Source organism: Balaenoptera acutorostrata, chromosome 1, assembly GCF_949987535.1.
Source record: "Balaenoptera acutorostrata chromosome 1, mBalAcu1.1, whole genome shotgun sequence".
NCBI classification, from domain to species: domain Eukaryota; kingdom Metazoa; phylum Chordata; class Mammalia; order Artiodactyla; family Balaenopteridae; genus Balaenoptera; species Balaenoptera acutorostrata.
This window is the reverse complement of record NC_080064.1, coordinates 51,330,534-51,348,109: the sequence shown is the minus strand read 5'-3', so window position 1 is coordinate 51,348,109 and position 17,576 is coordinate 51,330,534. Positions and strand designations below refer to the sequence as shown.

The following is a 17,576-nucleotide window of genomic DNA, read 5'->3' as shown; positions in this document are numbered from 1 at the left end:
ATTGGAGTATAATTGCTTTACAATGTTGTGTTAGTTTCTGCTGTACAGTGAAGTGAATCAGCTATATGTATATATATATCCCCTCCCTCTTGGACCTTCCCCCCCCATATAGCCTTTGTTTTAAAGTCTATTTTGATTGATATGAGTATTGCAACCCCTGCTTTCTTGTCATTTCTGTTTGCATGAAATATCTTTTTCCATCCCCTCACTTTCAATCTATGTGTGTCCTTTGCCCTAGATTGGGATACTTTTAGGCAGCATATTGTAAGCTCTTGGTTTTTTTTAATCCAATCTGCTACTCTATATCTTTTGATTGGAGTATTTAGTTCATTGATATTTAAGGTAATTATTGATTGATATGTATTTATTTCCATTTTAAACCTTGTTTTCCTGTTGATTTTGTATTTTTTATTTGATCCTTTTTCTTTTGCCTTTTATGGTTTGATGATTTTCTTTTGTATTATGCTAGTTTATCTATCTTATATATAGTACTGTGTATATGTTAATCCCCAATTCCTAATGTATACCTCCCCCCTTTCCCCTATGGTAACCACAAGTTTGTTTTTTACGTCTGTGAGTCAATTTCTGTTTTGTAAATAAGTTCATTTGTATCATATTTTAGATTCCACATGTAAGTGATATCATATGGTATTTGTTTTCTGACTTCACAATATGATAATCACTAGTTCCATCTGTATTGCTGCAAATGGCATTATTTCATTCTTTTTATGGCTGAGTAATGTTCCATATTTTTAATTTATTTATATATATATATATATATATATATATATATATATATCACATTTTCTTTGTGCATTCATCTGTCAGTGGACATTTAGGTTGCTTCCATGTCTTGGCTATTGTAAGTAGTGCTGCTATGAACACTGGGGTGCATATATCGTTTCAAATTATAGTTTTGTCTGAATATATGCCCAGGAGTGGGATTGCTGGATCATATGTTAATTGTACTTTTAGGTTTTTTGCGAAGCTCCATACTGTTCCCCATAGTGGATGCACCAATTTACATTCCCAGCAACAGTATAGGAGGATTCCTTTTTCTCCACACCTTCTCCAACACTTATTATTTATAGACTTTTTTTAACTTTATTTTTTGTTGGAGTATAGTTGCTTTACAATGTTGTGTTAGTTTCTGCTGTACAACAAAGTGAATCAGCTATGTGTATACATATATCCCCTCTCTCGGACCTCCCTCCCACCCCCATCTAGGTCATCACAGAGCACTGAGCTGAGCTCCCTGTGCTATACAGCAGGTTCCCACTAGCTATCTATTTTACACATGGTAGTGTATATATGTCAATCCTAATCTCAGTTCGTCCCATCCTCCCCTTCCTCCCCTGTGTCCACATGTTCGTTCTCTACATCTGCATCTATATTCCTGCCCTGCAAAGAGGTTCCTCTGTATCATTTTTCTAGATTCCACATATATGCGTTAATATACAATATTTGTTTTTTCCCTTTCTGACTTACTTCACTCTGTATGACAGACTCTAGGTCCATCCACATCTCTACAAATGACCCAATTTCATTCCTTTTTGATGATAGCCATTATGACTTGTATGAGTTGATACCCCATTGAAGTTTTGATTTGCATTTCTCTAATAGTGATATTGAGCATCTTTTCATGTCCCTGTTGGCCATCTCTATGTCTTCTTTAGAGAAATGACCATTTAAGGCCTATGCCAATTGTTTGATTGAGATTTTTGTTTTTTGTGATATTAAGCTGTGTGAGCTGTTTGTATATTTTGGAAATTAAGCCTTTGTCCATTGCATTGTTTGCGAATATTTTCTCCCATTCTCTAGGTTGACTTTTCATTTTGTTTATGGTTTACTTTGCTGTTTAGAAGCTTTTATATTTAATTAAGTCTCTTTTTTTTTTTAATTTCCATTACTCTAGGAGACGGATCCAAAAAATATTGCTGTAATTTATGTCAAAGAGTGTCCTGCCTATGTTTTCCTCCAGGGGTTTTATAGTACCCAGTCTTACATTTAGGCCTTTATACCATTTGGAGTTCATTTTTGTATATGGTGTTAGAGAATGTTCCCAGCACCACTTATTGAAGTGGCTGTCTTTTCTCCATTGTGTATTCATGCCTCCTTTGTCATAGATTAATAGACCATAAGTGTGAGGGTTTATTTCTGGGCATTCTACCCTATTCCATTGATCTATATGTCTGGTTTTGTGCCAGTACCATACTGTTCCGATTTCTGCAAATTTATAGTCTGAAGTCAGGCAGGCTGATTCCTCCAGCTTCGTTTTTCTTTTTCAAGTTTATTTTGGCTATTCAGGGTCTTTTGTGTCTCAAATGAATTAAAAGTATTTTTTTATTCTGGACCTGTGAAAAATGCCAGTTTTATTTTGATAGGGATTGCATTGAATCTGTAGATTACCTTGTTTAGTATGTTCTTTTTAACAATATTGATTCTTTTGAATACAAGGACACGGTATATCTTTAAATCTGTTTTTGTCATCTTCAATTTCTTTCATCAGTGTCTTATAGTTTTCAGAGTATAGGTCTTTTGTCTTCTTAGGTAGGTTTATTTCTAGGTATTTTATTATTTTTGATGTGATGGTAAATGGGATGGTTTCCTTAATTTCTTTTTCTTCTATTTTGTTGTTAGTGTATAGAAATGCAACCGATTTCTGTGTATTAACTTTGTATCCTGCAACTTTATCAAATTCATTTTTGAGCTCTAGTAGTGTTCTGATAGCATCTTTAGGATTTTCTATGTATAGTATCATGTCATCTGCAAACAGTGACAGTTTTACTTCTTTTCCAATTTGGATTCCTTTTATTTCTTTTTCTTCTCTGATTGCCGTGGCTAGGACTTCCAAAACTATGTTGAATAAAAGTGGTGAGAGTGGGCATCCTTATTTTGTTCCTGATCATAGAGAAAATGTTTTCAGCTTTCCACCATTGAGTATGATGTTAGCTGTGGGTTTGTCATATGTGACCTTTATTATGTTGATGTATGTACCCTCTATGCCCACTATCTGGAGAACTTTTATTATAAATGGATGTTGAATGTTTGAAAGCATTTTCTGCATCTATTGAGATGATCATATAGATTTTATTCTTTAATTTGTTAATGTGGTGTATCATGCTGTTTGATTTAGAGATATTGAAAAATCCTTGTATCCCTGGGATAAATCCCACTTGATCATGGTGTATGATCCTTTTAATGTATTGTTGGATTCGTTTGCTAGCATTTTGTTGAGGATTTTTATATCTATTCATCAGTGTTATTGGCATATAATTTTCTTTTTTTGTGTTATTTTTGTCTGGTTTTGGTATCAGGCTGATGGTGGCATCATAGAATGAGTTTGGGAGTGTTCATTCCTCTACAATTTTTTGGAATATTTTCAGAAGGATAGATGTTTACTCTTCTCTAAATGTTTGGTAGAATTTACCTGTGAAGCCATGTGGTCCTGGACTTTTGTTTGTTGGGAGTATTTAAATTACTCATTCAATTTCAGTACTGGTAATTGGTCTGTTCATATTTTCTATTTCTTCCTGGTTCATTCTTGGGAGATTACACCTTTCTAAGAACTTGTCCACTTCTAAGTTGTTCATTTTATTGGCATATAGTTTTTCGTAGTAGTCTCTTATGATCATTTGTATTTCTGTGGTGTCCATTGTAACTTCCCCTTTTTCATTTCTAATGTTATTGATTTGAGTCCTCTTTTTTTCTTGATGAGTCTGGCTAAAGATTTATCAATTTTGTTTATCTTTTCTAAGAACCAACTTTTAGTTTCATTGATCTTTTCTATTGTTGTCTTAGTCTCTATTTCATTTATTTCTGCTCTGATCTTAATGATTTCTTTCCTTCTACTAACTTTGGGTTTTGTTTGTTCTTCTTTCTCTAGTTGATTTAGGGTGTAAGGCTAGGTTGTTTATTTGAGATTTTTCTTGTTTCTTGAGATAACATTGTATTGCTATAAACTTTCTTCTTAGAAATGTGTTTGCTGCATCCCACAGGTTTTGGATCATTGTCCTTTCGTTTTCATTTGTCTCTAGGTATTTTGTGATTTCCTCTTTGATTTCTTCAGTGATCCATTGGTTGTTTAGTAGCATATTGCTTGGCCTCCACGTGTTTGTGGGGTTTTTTTTTACATTTTTTTTTTCTTGTAGTTCATTTCTAATCTCATAGCATTGTGGTCGGGAAATATGCTTGATATGATTTCAATGTTCTTAAATTACTGAGGCCTGCTCTGGGGCCCAGAATGTGATCCATTCTGAAGAATGTTCCATGTGCACTTTAAGAATGTGTATTCTGTTGATTTTGGATGGACTGCTCTATAAATATCAATTAAGTGCATCTGGTCTAACGTGTAATTTAAGGCCTGTGTTTCCTTATTGATTTTCTGTCTGGATGATCTGTCAATTGATGGAAGTGGGGTGTTAAAGTCCCCCACTATTATTGTGTTACTGTCAGTTTCTCCTTTTATGGATGTGAGGTACTCCTATGTTGGGTGCATATATGTTTTCAATTGTTATATCTTCTTCTTGGATCAGTCTCTTGATCATTACATAGTGTCCTTCTTTGTCTCTTGTAACAGTCTTTATTTTAAAGTCTATTTTTGTCTGATATGAGTATTGCTACTACAGCTTTCTTTTGATTTCCATTTGCATGGAATACCTTTTTTCCTCCCCTCAGTTTCAGTCTGTATGTGTCCCTAGATCTGAATTGGGTCTCTTGTGGACAGCATATATACAGGTCTTGTTTTTGTGTCCATTCAGGCAGTCTATGTCTTTTGGTTGGAGCATTTGATCCATTTATGTTTAAGGTAATTATCTACATGTATGTTCTCATCGCCATTTTGTTAACTTTTTGAGGTTTGTTTTTCTAAGTCTTTTTTCTTCCTTTCCTCTTTTGTTTTCTTCTCTTGCAATTTGATGACTAACTTTAGTGTTGAGTTGGATTCTTTTTTCTTTTTTCTGTGTATATCTATTGTAGATTTCCGGTTTGTGGTTACTGTATGGTTTTGGTATAGCAGTATATAGATGAACAAGATTGTTTTAATTTGCTGTTCTTTTAATTTGTTCTTTCAAATGCATTTCCAATATCCTGCATTTGTGCTCTCCTGTTCTCACAATTGCTGGTTTTGATATCATATTTGTGTGCAGATTGCTTCCTACATTTATTGTATGTTTGCCTTTACCAGTGAGCTTTTCCATTCATAATTTTCTTGTTTCTAGTTATGGACTTTTCTTTTCCACCTAGAGAAGTTCCTTTAGCATTTGTTGTATAGCTGGTCTGGTGGCACTGAATTTTCTTAGCTTTTGCTTGACCTTAAAGCTTTTGATTTCTCTGTTGAATCTGAGTGAGCGCCTTGCTGGGTAGAGTATTCTTGGTTGTAAGATTTTCATTTTCATCAGTTTAAATATATCATGCCACTCCCTTCTGGCCTTCAGAGTGTCTGCTGAGAAATCAGCTGATAACCTTATGGGAGTTCCCTTGTATGTTATTTGTTGCTTTCCCCTTGTTGCTTTTAATATTTTTTCTTTGTCCTTAATTTTTGTCAATTTGATTACTGTGTGTCTTTGTGCTTTCCTCCTTGGGTATATCCTGTCTGGTACTCTCTGCGTTCCCTGGACTTGGGGGACTGTTTCCTTTCCCATATTAGGTAAGTTTTTATCTATTATCTCTTCCAATATTTTCTCAGGTCCTTTTTCTGTCTCTTCTCCTTCTGGGACCCCTATAATGCGAATGTTGTTGCATTTAATGTTGTCCCAGCTGTCTCTTCTGTCTTCATTTCTTTTCATTCTTTTTTATTTATCCTGTTCGGTGTCAGTGATTGACCATTCTGTCTTCCTGGTCACTTATCCTATCTTCTGCCTCAGTTATTCTGCTATTAATTCCTTCTAGTGTATTTTCCATTTCAGTTAATGTATTGTTCATCTCTGTTTTTTTGTTCTTTAGTTCTTCTAGCTTTTTCTTAAACATTTCCTGTATCTTCTCACTCTGTGCCTCCATTATTTTTCCGAGATCTTGGATACTCTTTACTGTCATTACTCTGAATTCTTTTTCAGGTAGATTGCCTACCTCCACTTCACTTAGGTGCTCTTCTGGGGTTTTATCTTTTTCCTTCATATGTGACATATTCCTCTACCATCTCATTTTGTCTAACTTTCTGAGATTGTGGTTTCACTTCCACAGGCTGCAGTGTTGTAGTTCTTGCTTCTGCTGTCTGTCCCCTAATGGCTGATGCTAAGAGGTTTGTGCAAGCTTCCTGGTGGGAGGGTCTGGTACCTGCCCACTGGTGGGTGGAACTGGGTTTTGTCCCTCTAGTGGGCAGGGCCGTGTCATGGGGTATGTTTACCAGGCAGCTCTGTGTTCAGGAAGACTTTAAGTAGCCTGTCTGCTGATGGCTGGGGCTGTGTTCCTGCCCTGTTGGTTTTTTTGGCTGAGGAGTCCCAGCACTAGAGTCTACAGGCTGTTGGGTGAGGCCAGGTGTTGGTGAGAAAATGGCAGCCTCCAACAGGGCTCACGCCAATGAGTACACCCCAGAGCTACCGCTGCCAGTGTTCTTGTCCCTGCAATGAGCCCCAGCTACCCCCCGCCTCCGCAGGAGATCCTCCAATACTAGCAGGTAAGTCTGGCCTAGTCTCTTATGGAATCACCACTTTTTTCCCTGGGTCCTAGTGTGCACAAGACCCTGTGTGTTATAATAATTATTATTTATAAATTTAATTTATTTATTTTTGGCTGTGTTGTGTCTTCTTTGCTGTGTGCAGGCTTTCTCTAGTTGCAGTGAGCAGGGGCTACTCTTCATTGCAGTGTGTTGGCTCCTTACTTCAGTGGCGTCTCTTGTTGTGGAGCATGGGCTCTAGGCAGGCGGGCTTCAGTAGTTGTGGCACGTGGGCTCAGTACCTGTGGCTTGTGGGCTCTAGAGCACAGGCTCAGTAGTTGTGGCACATGGGCTTAGTTGCTCCGCGGCACGTGGGATCTTCCTGGACCAGGGATTGAACCTGTGTTCCTTGCGTTGGCAGATGGATTCTCAACCACTGTGACACCAGGGAATTCCCTATAATAATTATTATAATAATTAAATTATTATAATATAATTATTATATATAATTATTCTCCAGTTTGTAGGTTGCCCACCTGGGGGTATGATATTTGATTATATCATGAGTCCACCCCTCCTACCCATCTCATGGTGGTTGCTTCTTTATGTCTTTAGTTGTATAAGATCTTTTCTGGTAGGTTCCAGTCTTTTTCATCAATGGTTGTTCTGCACTTAGTTGTGATTTTGGTGTGTCCGTGAGAGGAGGTGAGCTCAGGGTCCTTCTACTCTGCCATCATGGCTGCTCTCCCTGAGATCTTTTTTTTTTTTAATGTAGGAATTTATTCCGATAAATTTCCCTCTTAATACTGCTTTGCTGAATCCCATAGTTTCATTGTGTTTTCATTTTAATTTATCTTGAGATATTTTTAAAATTTTCTTTTTATTTCCCATTTGATCCAATGGTTGTTCAAGAGTATGTTGTTTAATTTCTACGTATTTGTAAATTTTCCCATTTTCTTGATGTTATTGATTTCTAGTTTCATTCTATTGTGGTAAAAAAAATAGCTGGTATGACTTTGATCTTAAATTTACTAAGACTTGTTTTGTTAATTAACGTGATCTATCTTGGAGAATGTTCCATGTGTGCCTGCTGTTGGGTGGAAAGTTCTGTGTGTATCGGTTAGGTTCATTTGGTCTATAGTATTGGTCAAGTCAGCTGTTTCTTTATTGATTTTCCTTCTGGATGTTCTATGCATTATTGAAAGTGAGACTTATTAAAGTCTCCTACTATTATTGTATTTTTTTCAATTTCCCCTTTCATATCTGTCAGTATTTCCTTTATGTACTTAGGTGCCCTGTTGGGTGCATATATATATATTGCACCCAACAATTGTTCTATCTTCTTGTTGAATTGACTCTTTATCATTACATGATGACATTCTTTGTCTCTAGAGACACTTTCTGAGTTAAAGTCTATTTTGTTTGATATATGTATAGCCACTTCTGCTTTCTTTCAATTGCTGTAAGAAAGGGATATGTTACATTTCTAACATCCCTTCATTTTCCAGCCTGTCCGCTTCTTTCTTGTAGATAGCGCATAGTCTTGGATTTTCATCCATTCATCCACTCTATATCTTTTGACTGGGAAGCTTAATCAATTTACATTTAAAATAATTATTTATAGAAAAGGACTTCCTATTACCATTTTGTTAACTGATTTATTTGTCTTATAGTTCTCTTGTCCTTTTTTTTCTCTCCAACTGTCTTTGTGTTTTGTTGTTGTTGCTATTATTTGTTTTGATTCCTTTCTCCTTTTCTTTTGTGTAACTTCTTTAAGTATTCTCTGTGTGGATAACATGGGGCTTATATAAAATATAGTTGTAACAGTCTATTTAAGGTGATAACAACTCCACTTACAAACAAATCTGCACTTTCCTCTCTCCTTCCCCATTATATGGTCATGTCACAATATACTTCTATTTATATTGTATATCCAATAACATAATTTAGTTTTAGTTATTTTTAATACTTTTGTCTTTCAACTTTTTACTAGAATGAAAAATGATTTATCCACCACTGAAATAGTCATATGGAATTCTGTTTTTGTCTGTATATTTACCTTTACTAATGAGTTTCATAACTTCTTATGCTCTTATGTGGCTGTTTAATATCCTTCAACTTTTGCTTAGCTGAGAAAGTATTTTTCTCCCCTTCATTTTTGAAGGACAGGTTTATCAGGTATAGTATTCATGGTTAGCAGGGTTTGTTCTTTTTTTTTTTTTGCAGCATTTTGAATATATCATGCAACTCCCTTCTAGACAGCAAGATTTCTGATGAAAAATCTGCTTATAGTCTTACAGGGCTTCCCTTGTATGTAACACGTCACCTTTCTCTTGCTGTTTCAAAATTCTGTCTTTAACTTTTGACAATTTGATTATAATGTGTCTTTTTCATTTTATATTGTGTCTTTTGTGCTTCAGGGACCTTGGTGGCTATTTCTTTCCCCAGGTTTGGGAAGTTTTCAGCTATTATTTCTTCGAATAAACTTTCTTCCCCTTTCTCTCTTCTCCTCCTGGGACTCTCATAATGAATATTCTATAAGTCCTTTAAGCTATCTTCTCTCTTTCTTTTTTTTTTTTTTTTTTTGCCCCTCTGATTGCCAGTGGCCTTTTAGTTTGTCAGTGCTTTCTTCTGCTTGATCTATTCTGTTCTGAAGCCCATTTAAATTTTTTTCAGTTCAGTTATTGTATTCTTCAGCTCTGTGATTTCTGCTTGGTACTTTAAAAAATTTCCTCTCTGTTGACATTCTCACTTTGTTCATGCTTTGCTCTCCTGACCTAGGTGAGCATCTTTATGACCATTATTCTGAATCCTCTGTCAGGAAAATCACAAATCTCCATTTTATTAGGGTCAGTTTCTGGAGACTTATCTTGTTCTTTTATTCGGAACATATTTCCGTCTTTCTTCATTTCCTTTGACTCTCTATGTTGGTTTCTGCACATTAAACACCCACCTCTCTCAGTCTTCATGGACTGGCCTCATAGTATAGGAAATAAACCTCACCAATCATCCTGGCCAGAGATCCTGGGTGCCTCTCAAACCTTTGTGCTTGTCCAAACTGCCATCTTTGTTCTTAGTGTCCCCCAGGAGAATAAAGTATGCCAAGTCCTCAGTGCCTCAAGAAGGCAAGAAAGAAGCCAGTAGCTCAAATAACAGCTAGAAAAGTTGGGGTACTAGATGAGTAAACCAATTCCTTTTCTCCTTAGTGAGAAGTTGGAAGCTGGAGTTTATCACTCACTTGCTCTGCAGTGAACTTGGGAGAGGAACTGTGGCAAATTTCTACAACCTCATTCAGACCAACCACCCTTTCAAATGGCCTGCTTTGCTCTCTGTTGCCCCCAGGGTCTTAGCAAATGTTGGGTCATGTTAGGTCTCATAGACATGTGGGTTAGAAGCCTGTCCCTTGGGTAGCAGCTGGAAAGTGGGGGGGGGGGGCTTGATGTGAAGTCCACCTCCTTCTAGAGAGAAGCTGAGGGCTTGATTTTATCACTGTAGCAGGCTGAGGGTAGGAGCTGCAGGAAGTGTCTGCACACCTGTTCAAACTCCCAAGAGACTAGTCATTGCCTGTCCTGTCAGCTCCCAGAGACAGGCAAGTTAGATGCCAGACCCTCAGGCAGCAGCTGCAAAAGTCAGAGCACTAGTATGCAGTCTAACCCTTTCTAAAGAGATGCTGAAAGCTGGGTGTTATTGGAGTGAGCTGAGAGGAGGAGGAGGAGGAGTCATGGGGAGAGCATGCAGGGACATTAAAAATTGTTGCTTTCTCTGTAGACCCTGGGGGAGAAGTACAGGCTGGGCCCCATCACCTCCCAGAGACAGGCAAGTTAGACCCTCTGATAGAAGCTGGAAAAATCACGACACTTGTTGTGTAGTTCAACTCCTTCCAGGGAGAAGCTGGAGGCTTGGTTTTTTTCACTGGAGCGAGCTAAGGGGAAAAGCCACAGGCAGTGCCCACATGCCCACTTAAGCTCTGAGAGGACTAATAATTGCCTACCCCATTATCTACCAGATGCAGGCTAGTTAGAAGGCAAATCCTCAGGCAGCAGCTGGAAAAGTCAGACTGCCAGATGTGCAGTCAAACCCTTTCCAGGGAGCAGCTGGGAGCTGAACTTTATTGCCTGCTCACTCAGCTCCTAGCCAAGGGGAACGAGCTGGGCAGGTGCTTGTACAAGGTCAAAACTGCCTTATAGTTCCTTGAGGTCCCAGGGAACTAGCAAATGCCAGGACCTATCACCTTCCAGAGATGGGTGAGTCAGAAGCTAGTCCTTCAGGTAGCAGCCATAAAAATTGTGATGCTAGATGTTTGGCCCAAAGCCTTCACTCCTCAGGTTGAAGCAGGTAGTTGAGGGTTTCCTCCCATTTGCCAATTGCATGGCACATTGCTGGGGTGGGGTTTATGGTGAGAGGGTATCAGCATTTCCTACCTTTTTCAATGTGGGTATTTTCTTAGTCACCCAGTGTGTAGGAGTCTTTCTAGTTTCTGGATTTTTCTCAGAAGTACTGACACATGTGAAGCAGTTTATTGAGTCTATGGGTGGAAGATCTTTTGCCTATTCAGATATTCCTTCCAATGCACCCCCTGATCTCTTCAGAGCATCTTGAGACTGGATTTCTAAAGAAAACATTGTGTCCATCAGCAATTCTAGTGCAGCTAGTACATATTTACTAACTGTGTAGAAGATACTGTGCTGAGTGTTGTGAGGGAAGCAGAGATGAACCAAATAAGGCCGGTGACCTCAAGAAACAGTGTAGCGAGACAGACACATTAAAAAAACAAAGGTAGATCACATTAAGGTCGCTAAGACAAAGACTTTGAAAGTTTTAGAAAAATGGATCTCTCATCTTTTTTGAGAAATCCCGGAAGAATGTATGGGGTTCTATTGCTAAAGGAAGAAGGGGAGAAAGAATGGATATAGTCACAGTCTTTCTTTGCCAAAAAAAAAAAAAAAAACCAAAAAACAAAAAAAAACCCCAGAAATATTCTGGATTCCATGATAATGCAAATTGGAGACATAAAAGAGCACACCAAAAAAAATCATGTTTACACATCTTATCATTCATCAAAAAAAAAAAAAACCAAATGAAAAAATTAGAATTATTTTTTTCTTTACTAATCTAAATATTTAAGTCCTTTATTTAAAGCAACAAATAAATGTGCACTTGTACCCACTAAAAATTCATCATATCAGACACAGAATCAAAGTTTATTTACTTTAAAACATTTGACAAGTATTGTTATTAGACAATCATTTATTTAAAATAATATACTAAATACAAAAATAAGTCAAGTATTGCTTCTATTTTTCAAGTGTCAAAGTCTTTGCCATAGAAAATAGAAAGAACCTTTTATAAACTAAAAATTACATTTAAGCTCCATCAAGTTTAATAACTGCACACGATTTCCTTTTATGTTTGTGCCTTACAAATTTCCAAACTACTTCTTTGCAAGGTACAGGTTCACAACAAGAATGTATGCATACAACCATATACACACATTTTTACATAGGAATGTTTCTCATTAAATATACACATAGAGAACCTAACACAGATAGTACTGTGGCCTAAAAGCCAACCCACTGGGCCACATGTGCCACTATACAGAAACAGGTGTAGATGCAGAAGCATTATTTGACATTCAAATGAGCACTCCAGTTATCAAAGACGATGACATCTGAGTAAGGGCTACTCAGTTTAATGTTTCTAGACAAGACATTAATTCTTAATCATCTATATTAAATCATTAGTTCAACAGCCTTATTCATTAAAAAAAAATAGAGTGAACTTCAAATATTTCACAATACATTAAGTTGAGCTGAGGATAAACATCATTGTCATATGTATACACACTTTTATTTTAAAAAGGTAAAGGAATATTTATTAATCTTAGAGCAAATACTCAAAATTAAAGATCATTCCCAAATTGGTCTGTGGTTTTACTTTATAATCACTGGGACATTCAATTCCTTATCAGAGAGATAAATGCTGAATTTCTCTTCCCTGGTATATGCACTCAAGCCTCACAACACAGACATGTATAAATCATGGTTCAAGATGAATATTTATAATGCTTTACCACCCACAGGGTGTCAATCTCACTACATTAACCAGATGTGGAAAAGACTCACTTCTGATCAGTTCCTGAATTTCCATATGATTAATCACAATAATACAGAACTTTAAATTACATTAGTAATTTATTAGTATAAATACATATTGAGCATTTAAAATTCTACCAACTAGAAAAGTGATAAATCACAAAATTTGCTTTTTCTCTATATAGGAAAAAGAATCTAGCCTTACATCCTTATTCAGAAATTGCATGAATTTTTCAGAAATTCCAAATATAATGATTGAAAATTTATAAGCAATTGAACTGTGAAAATACTAATTTATTGAAACTGATGTTTTACAATAAATTTCATTAAAAGGGAGCTTGAAGAGCTTGTGAAATCTCAATTATAAGCAAGTAGTAAACACCAAAGGAGCAGATGTCTTACATTGACCAAAATGTACCAAAATGCTATAATATTTAGAAAATTTTAATTAGCATGCTAAAATATTTTCAAAGGCTTATTTCATTTCACTAAAAGTCACAGGCAAGCAGAGACTACAATAATACAGGAAAATGAAATCCAACAATATAATTGTACCAGTAAAGAACACCAAAATCTAAGAGGTAGTCAAAAGAAGTAACCCTGATAAAATATCCTGACAGATGCTCCCTAATCTCAGAGACCCAAATATAGTATGAAATTCTTATATTTTCAGTGATTGATTAGAAAACATTTATTGGTATAGAATCTAAAAACCAAGTATCTAAATGAATAATACTGTAACTGGAACAATACTCATATTTGCAAAAAAAAAGAAAAAAACTAAGAATAAAATCTAGAACAGATGTCTACAGCCTGCGGGCCAAATCTGGCCTACTGCCAGTTTCTGCAAACAAAGTTTTACTGAAATATAACTACACCCATTTAATTTACATATTGTGTATGGCTGCTGATTTTATACATACAGCTGAGTCGAGTACTTGCGATAGATCATATGGCCCGCAAAAACCTAAAATACTTACTAAAACATTGACCATCTGTCCCTTTACAGAAAGTTCACTGACCCGTGGTCTAGACATATGCTGATAGGTATGTAGTTCTGAATAGCACTGGAAAGGTTATGTCACAACATAAGGTATTCAACCATAAGGAATGTAAGATACTAGTTACATCATAATTCAATTACTTTTCATATCTGAAATCGTCCTAACATTTTTCTTTTTTTCATTTTTGTGGTCTAACATCAATGAGTGTTTCCAAGTTATTATAAAAGGATTTAGTACTACACTGTCCAAGAAGATTCTGCAATGATGAAAGTATTTTATATCTGCACTGTCCAATACTGTAGCCACTAGCCACATATGGCTATTGACCATCTGAAATGTGGCTAGTGCAACCAAAGAACTGAATTTTTAATTTTAATTAATTTAAATTGCCAATGTGACTTTTGGCTACATTATTGGACAGCACAGATTTAACTCAACTAAATTAAAATTCCAAAGTGTGACTCTTAAAAATGACCAAAAATAATAGAGTAATGCCTTTGAAAAAAAGAGCTTTGGGCAGAAATGAACTGAATACCATAAACTCAACCCAAGACAAATTCCTTAATTAGTAAGCAAGATAAAACTGATTCCAAATTGTTCCTCTACTTCACTATCTCTTTTCAGTGAAGAGGCAAAACTACTAATGCATCTTTTTTTTTTTTTTTTAGCAGAAACCCTGATAATTTTATGCTTAAAAATAATAATAATTGTAATCTTCATTAATTATATTAAAATAGTGTGGGCATTTCACACGAAGTATATTTTTTAGCTTGCTTCCCATGAGAAAGTCATCTCTTAAAGTCAGTTCATTTCTATATCCTTAACATTTCAACCATGCTGTACAGAAGCCTTAGTTTATAGTAGGTACATATGAGAACTGTGACCTCTTCTAAATCTGCAAAATTGCCAAGTAGTCACTTCTACTATGGAGAAGTCATTTTAACAGTCCAATCTTCCAAATGTTATATATTCCATTACATGATAAAATATACCCATTCAGCGACAGATTAGAGGACAGAGGTAACGCCTTGTGTAGGTCAAGTCAAAAAATATAACTCTTGTATAGTTCTCCACATGCCTACCTTGCAACTATTTTTTTTTATATGTACCAAAACAATAAAATAGATGTATTTTTAGATTACATATTACCGATTACACATTGCAAATTAGTTACTGGTACAACTGAAAACATTAAACTAAAATATACAAAGTCAATTTGAAATAATACTCTCAAAAGACAAATGTTTGAGATTTTTGCCTTATTATATCTTCCAGTTATTCACACGTGCTTCCCCAGATAGCTAATACCACATTCTGTTTTCAAAATCAGCTGGCAAGACTAACTTTATGCATTTTGATTTTAAAATCACTGATATCCAGAATCATACACTTCTTTTCCAACCTGGTAGTTAGTTGAAAGATACAAAATATTTTAAGGGCACTTCTGTTTATGTGTTCTTTTGCAGTTTAATCAGATGTCGTAGCAGGAACTTTAACAGAGAGATTTCTTCTGGTGCTGGTGATGTGCCGCTGCTGTGCTAGGAAAGACCGGGCAGGAGCACAAGCCCCCGTGTCTTTGTAAGCACCACTGCCGCTCACAAGTCTAGATTCCATCCCTAATTTCTGGAATGCTAGACTCTGAACAAAAATAAACAAACAACATGACTATGTAGAGTTTGCAAAGTGCTTTCCACATATACAAAGTCATTTAATCCTCAAAACAATTCTATAAAGCTGGTGTTTTCCTCATTGTTATAGAAAAATTAAGGGTTCAGGAGCTACACTGCACGTAATAATGCCAGTAAGAAAGGAGAAAACAAAGGCATAAATCCCTGTTTCTCTATTTTGACCCATTAAATTTGAAATTGTTAAAAACAGTAGCTTAAAATAATGCTCTAGAATTAAGCTTAATTATAACAATGGAAAAAAGTCCCAAGGCAAATTTTTGTGTTGGGGCCATTACTCCAGCCCTTATGAGCAGACACAGCACAAGAAAAAAGCTTAGGATCAATGGTTCTTGAAGTGTGGTCCCCTGGATTAACGTTTGCACAACTGGGAATTTATAAGTGCAAATTATACCTGTGGATTCTACCCAGACCTACTGAATAAGAAGCTCTGCAGGTAAGTCCAATAGTTTGTGTTTTAACAAGTCTTCTGATGCATGCTAAAGTTTGAGAATCACAGAATAGTTCAAATTTACTATGGTCTAGCTATATATCAGTACGTGACAAATTATTGTAGTTGTGGCTATTGGGTTTCTTACTAAGGGAAGAAGTCACTACTCCTCTCTCACTAGATCACGTAAAGCGATTTTACTGAACTTAGCTTCACTGGTAACTAGTACAATAGACAACAATATTGTAAATGCTCAAAAAATATGGGTTGAAAAATGATTAAATAATGCATTATTTGGCTCTCATATCTTTGATGATTTATGTATCAAGAGGCCACAGAACAACAAGGAAAATAATACATTGTCCCTAATCTTAACCAGGATGGCTAACCCATGAAGGAGGGTTCTGGGGACACCTCACACAATCTCCTTCAAGGCCTTGCTAAATTAAGCCAGACTTCACCAAATAGAGAAGGGAGGGAGAAAACACAGACAAAAAGTATGATGACATGAAAGAAAAAGGCATGTTTGAGGATGGAGAACCAGTTCTTCACGGTGAAGCACAGGCTTCACATGTGGAGAGTCTATAAACTGATATTCTCTCATAATAAATGGCAGCTAAGGTAGATAATGGCTGTGTTATTATCTATGCTAGCTGATTAGAATACTCAAAAGAACCATATACATCAGGAAATGCTACTCTTGAAAACACCCCACCATACTAAGGGTGACAAAATAAAATATATCAAATTATTTTATACTATTTTCTCCTTGTTAGGACAGATAGACAACTCTTAAAGAGCAGTGTCTGGATAAAAAAAAAGAAAATACAACAAAGGACACACTGAGAGGCTTTAGGGATGTTAAAATGCACGCTGAGTACTAGAAGCACTTAATTTTGCATTATACAGATATTTGTATTTCAACAGAAACCCTTTATGAAGCACAAATTAAATGTTTTGGCTCAAATAAGGCGATTTTAAAAATGTTTAAGAACTGTATGAGTGCTTCATGTGCATTAACTTAAAGGTTGGTGAGTCATGAAATCAATTTAGTGGTTTTGAAAAAGTCAAAATCAACTAAAAATATTAAAATATAAAGTAAATTTGGATTATGACCAACATTTAAAAAAAAACCAAGAGAATATAACAGAAAACACCTGAGTGCAACACACACAGTCAAGGTAACTTTGTTCAGTTATACATAAACATGAACACATACTAATTTGCGGTATAAAGTATATTTCCTTCTGTGGTTCATGGTCAAAATGTTTGACAAACACTGTTTTAAACATTGATTCACTGGCTAAATTTCAACTCACCTTATTATACCAGGCAGAAACAATGAGTTTTTCTTCATAATCACGGAATTTTGCTACTTTACATTCACTCTGGAAAAAGATATGAGGACTATTAAAATCCCAGAAATAAACCCAAAATACTGAAAATGGAATATTTTTTTCACTATGCCCATGATCAAGAGAATGTGAAGAATGCATTGTGAGGCACAGAAAGTATACAAACTGTAAAGCTGAATCATGGGAAATGCATGCCCAACACCTTTAGGAAAGAATAAGACTGTGACTAATAAATCTTTATTTTAGGGACTGTACTGGTAGAACAGATATTAAACAATAACAAACAAGAAAAGAGTGATTCTTATGCTACTGTCCCCTATAGCTAGAGAAAAAAAGTAACAACTGGCTTAGGTGACAAAACAAAGCTGCACCTGTGGACAGTCAAAACTAAGGAGAAAAAGGATGTAGGGAAAAATGC

At 35.9% G+C, this 17,576-nt stretch overlaps 2 protein-coding genes across 4 annotated transcripts in view; one reads left to right on the top strand and one right to left on the bottom strand.

Annotated features, from left to right (window-relative positions):
* The window catches only part of LOC103014389 (cytochrome P450 2J2), a 125,953-nt gene that overhangs the window by 57,670 nt on the left and 50,707 nt on the right, over positions 1 to 17,576 (top strand). The gene's annotated exons all lie outside the window — the stretch shown is intronic.
* HOOK1 (hook microtubule tethering protein 1) overlaps positions 11,767 to 17,576 on the bottom strand; it is a 65,785-nt gene continuing 59,975 nt past the window's right edge. For 2 of the 3 annotated variants that reach the window (XM_007164363.3, XM_007164364.3), the window contains exons 21-22: positions 17,123 to 17,191; positions 11,768 to 15,326 (exon numbers count right to left, since the gene is read on the bottom strand). In XM_007164363.3, the coding sequence (XP_007164425.1) occupies positions 15,156 to 15,326; positions 17,123 to 17,191 (240 nt within the window). In that variant the 3' untranslated portion in view covers positions 11,768 to 15,155. Of the gene's footprint in view, positions 15,327 to 17,122; positions 17,192 to 17,576 lie in introns of all 3 variants that reach the window. The other variant, XM_028163434.2, reaches the window with a different exon arrangement.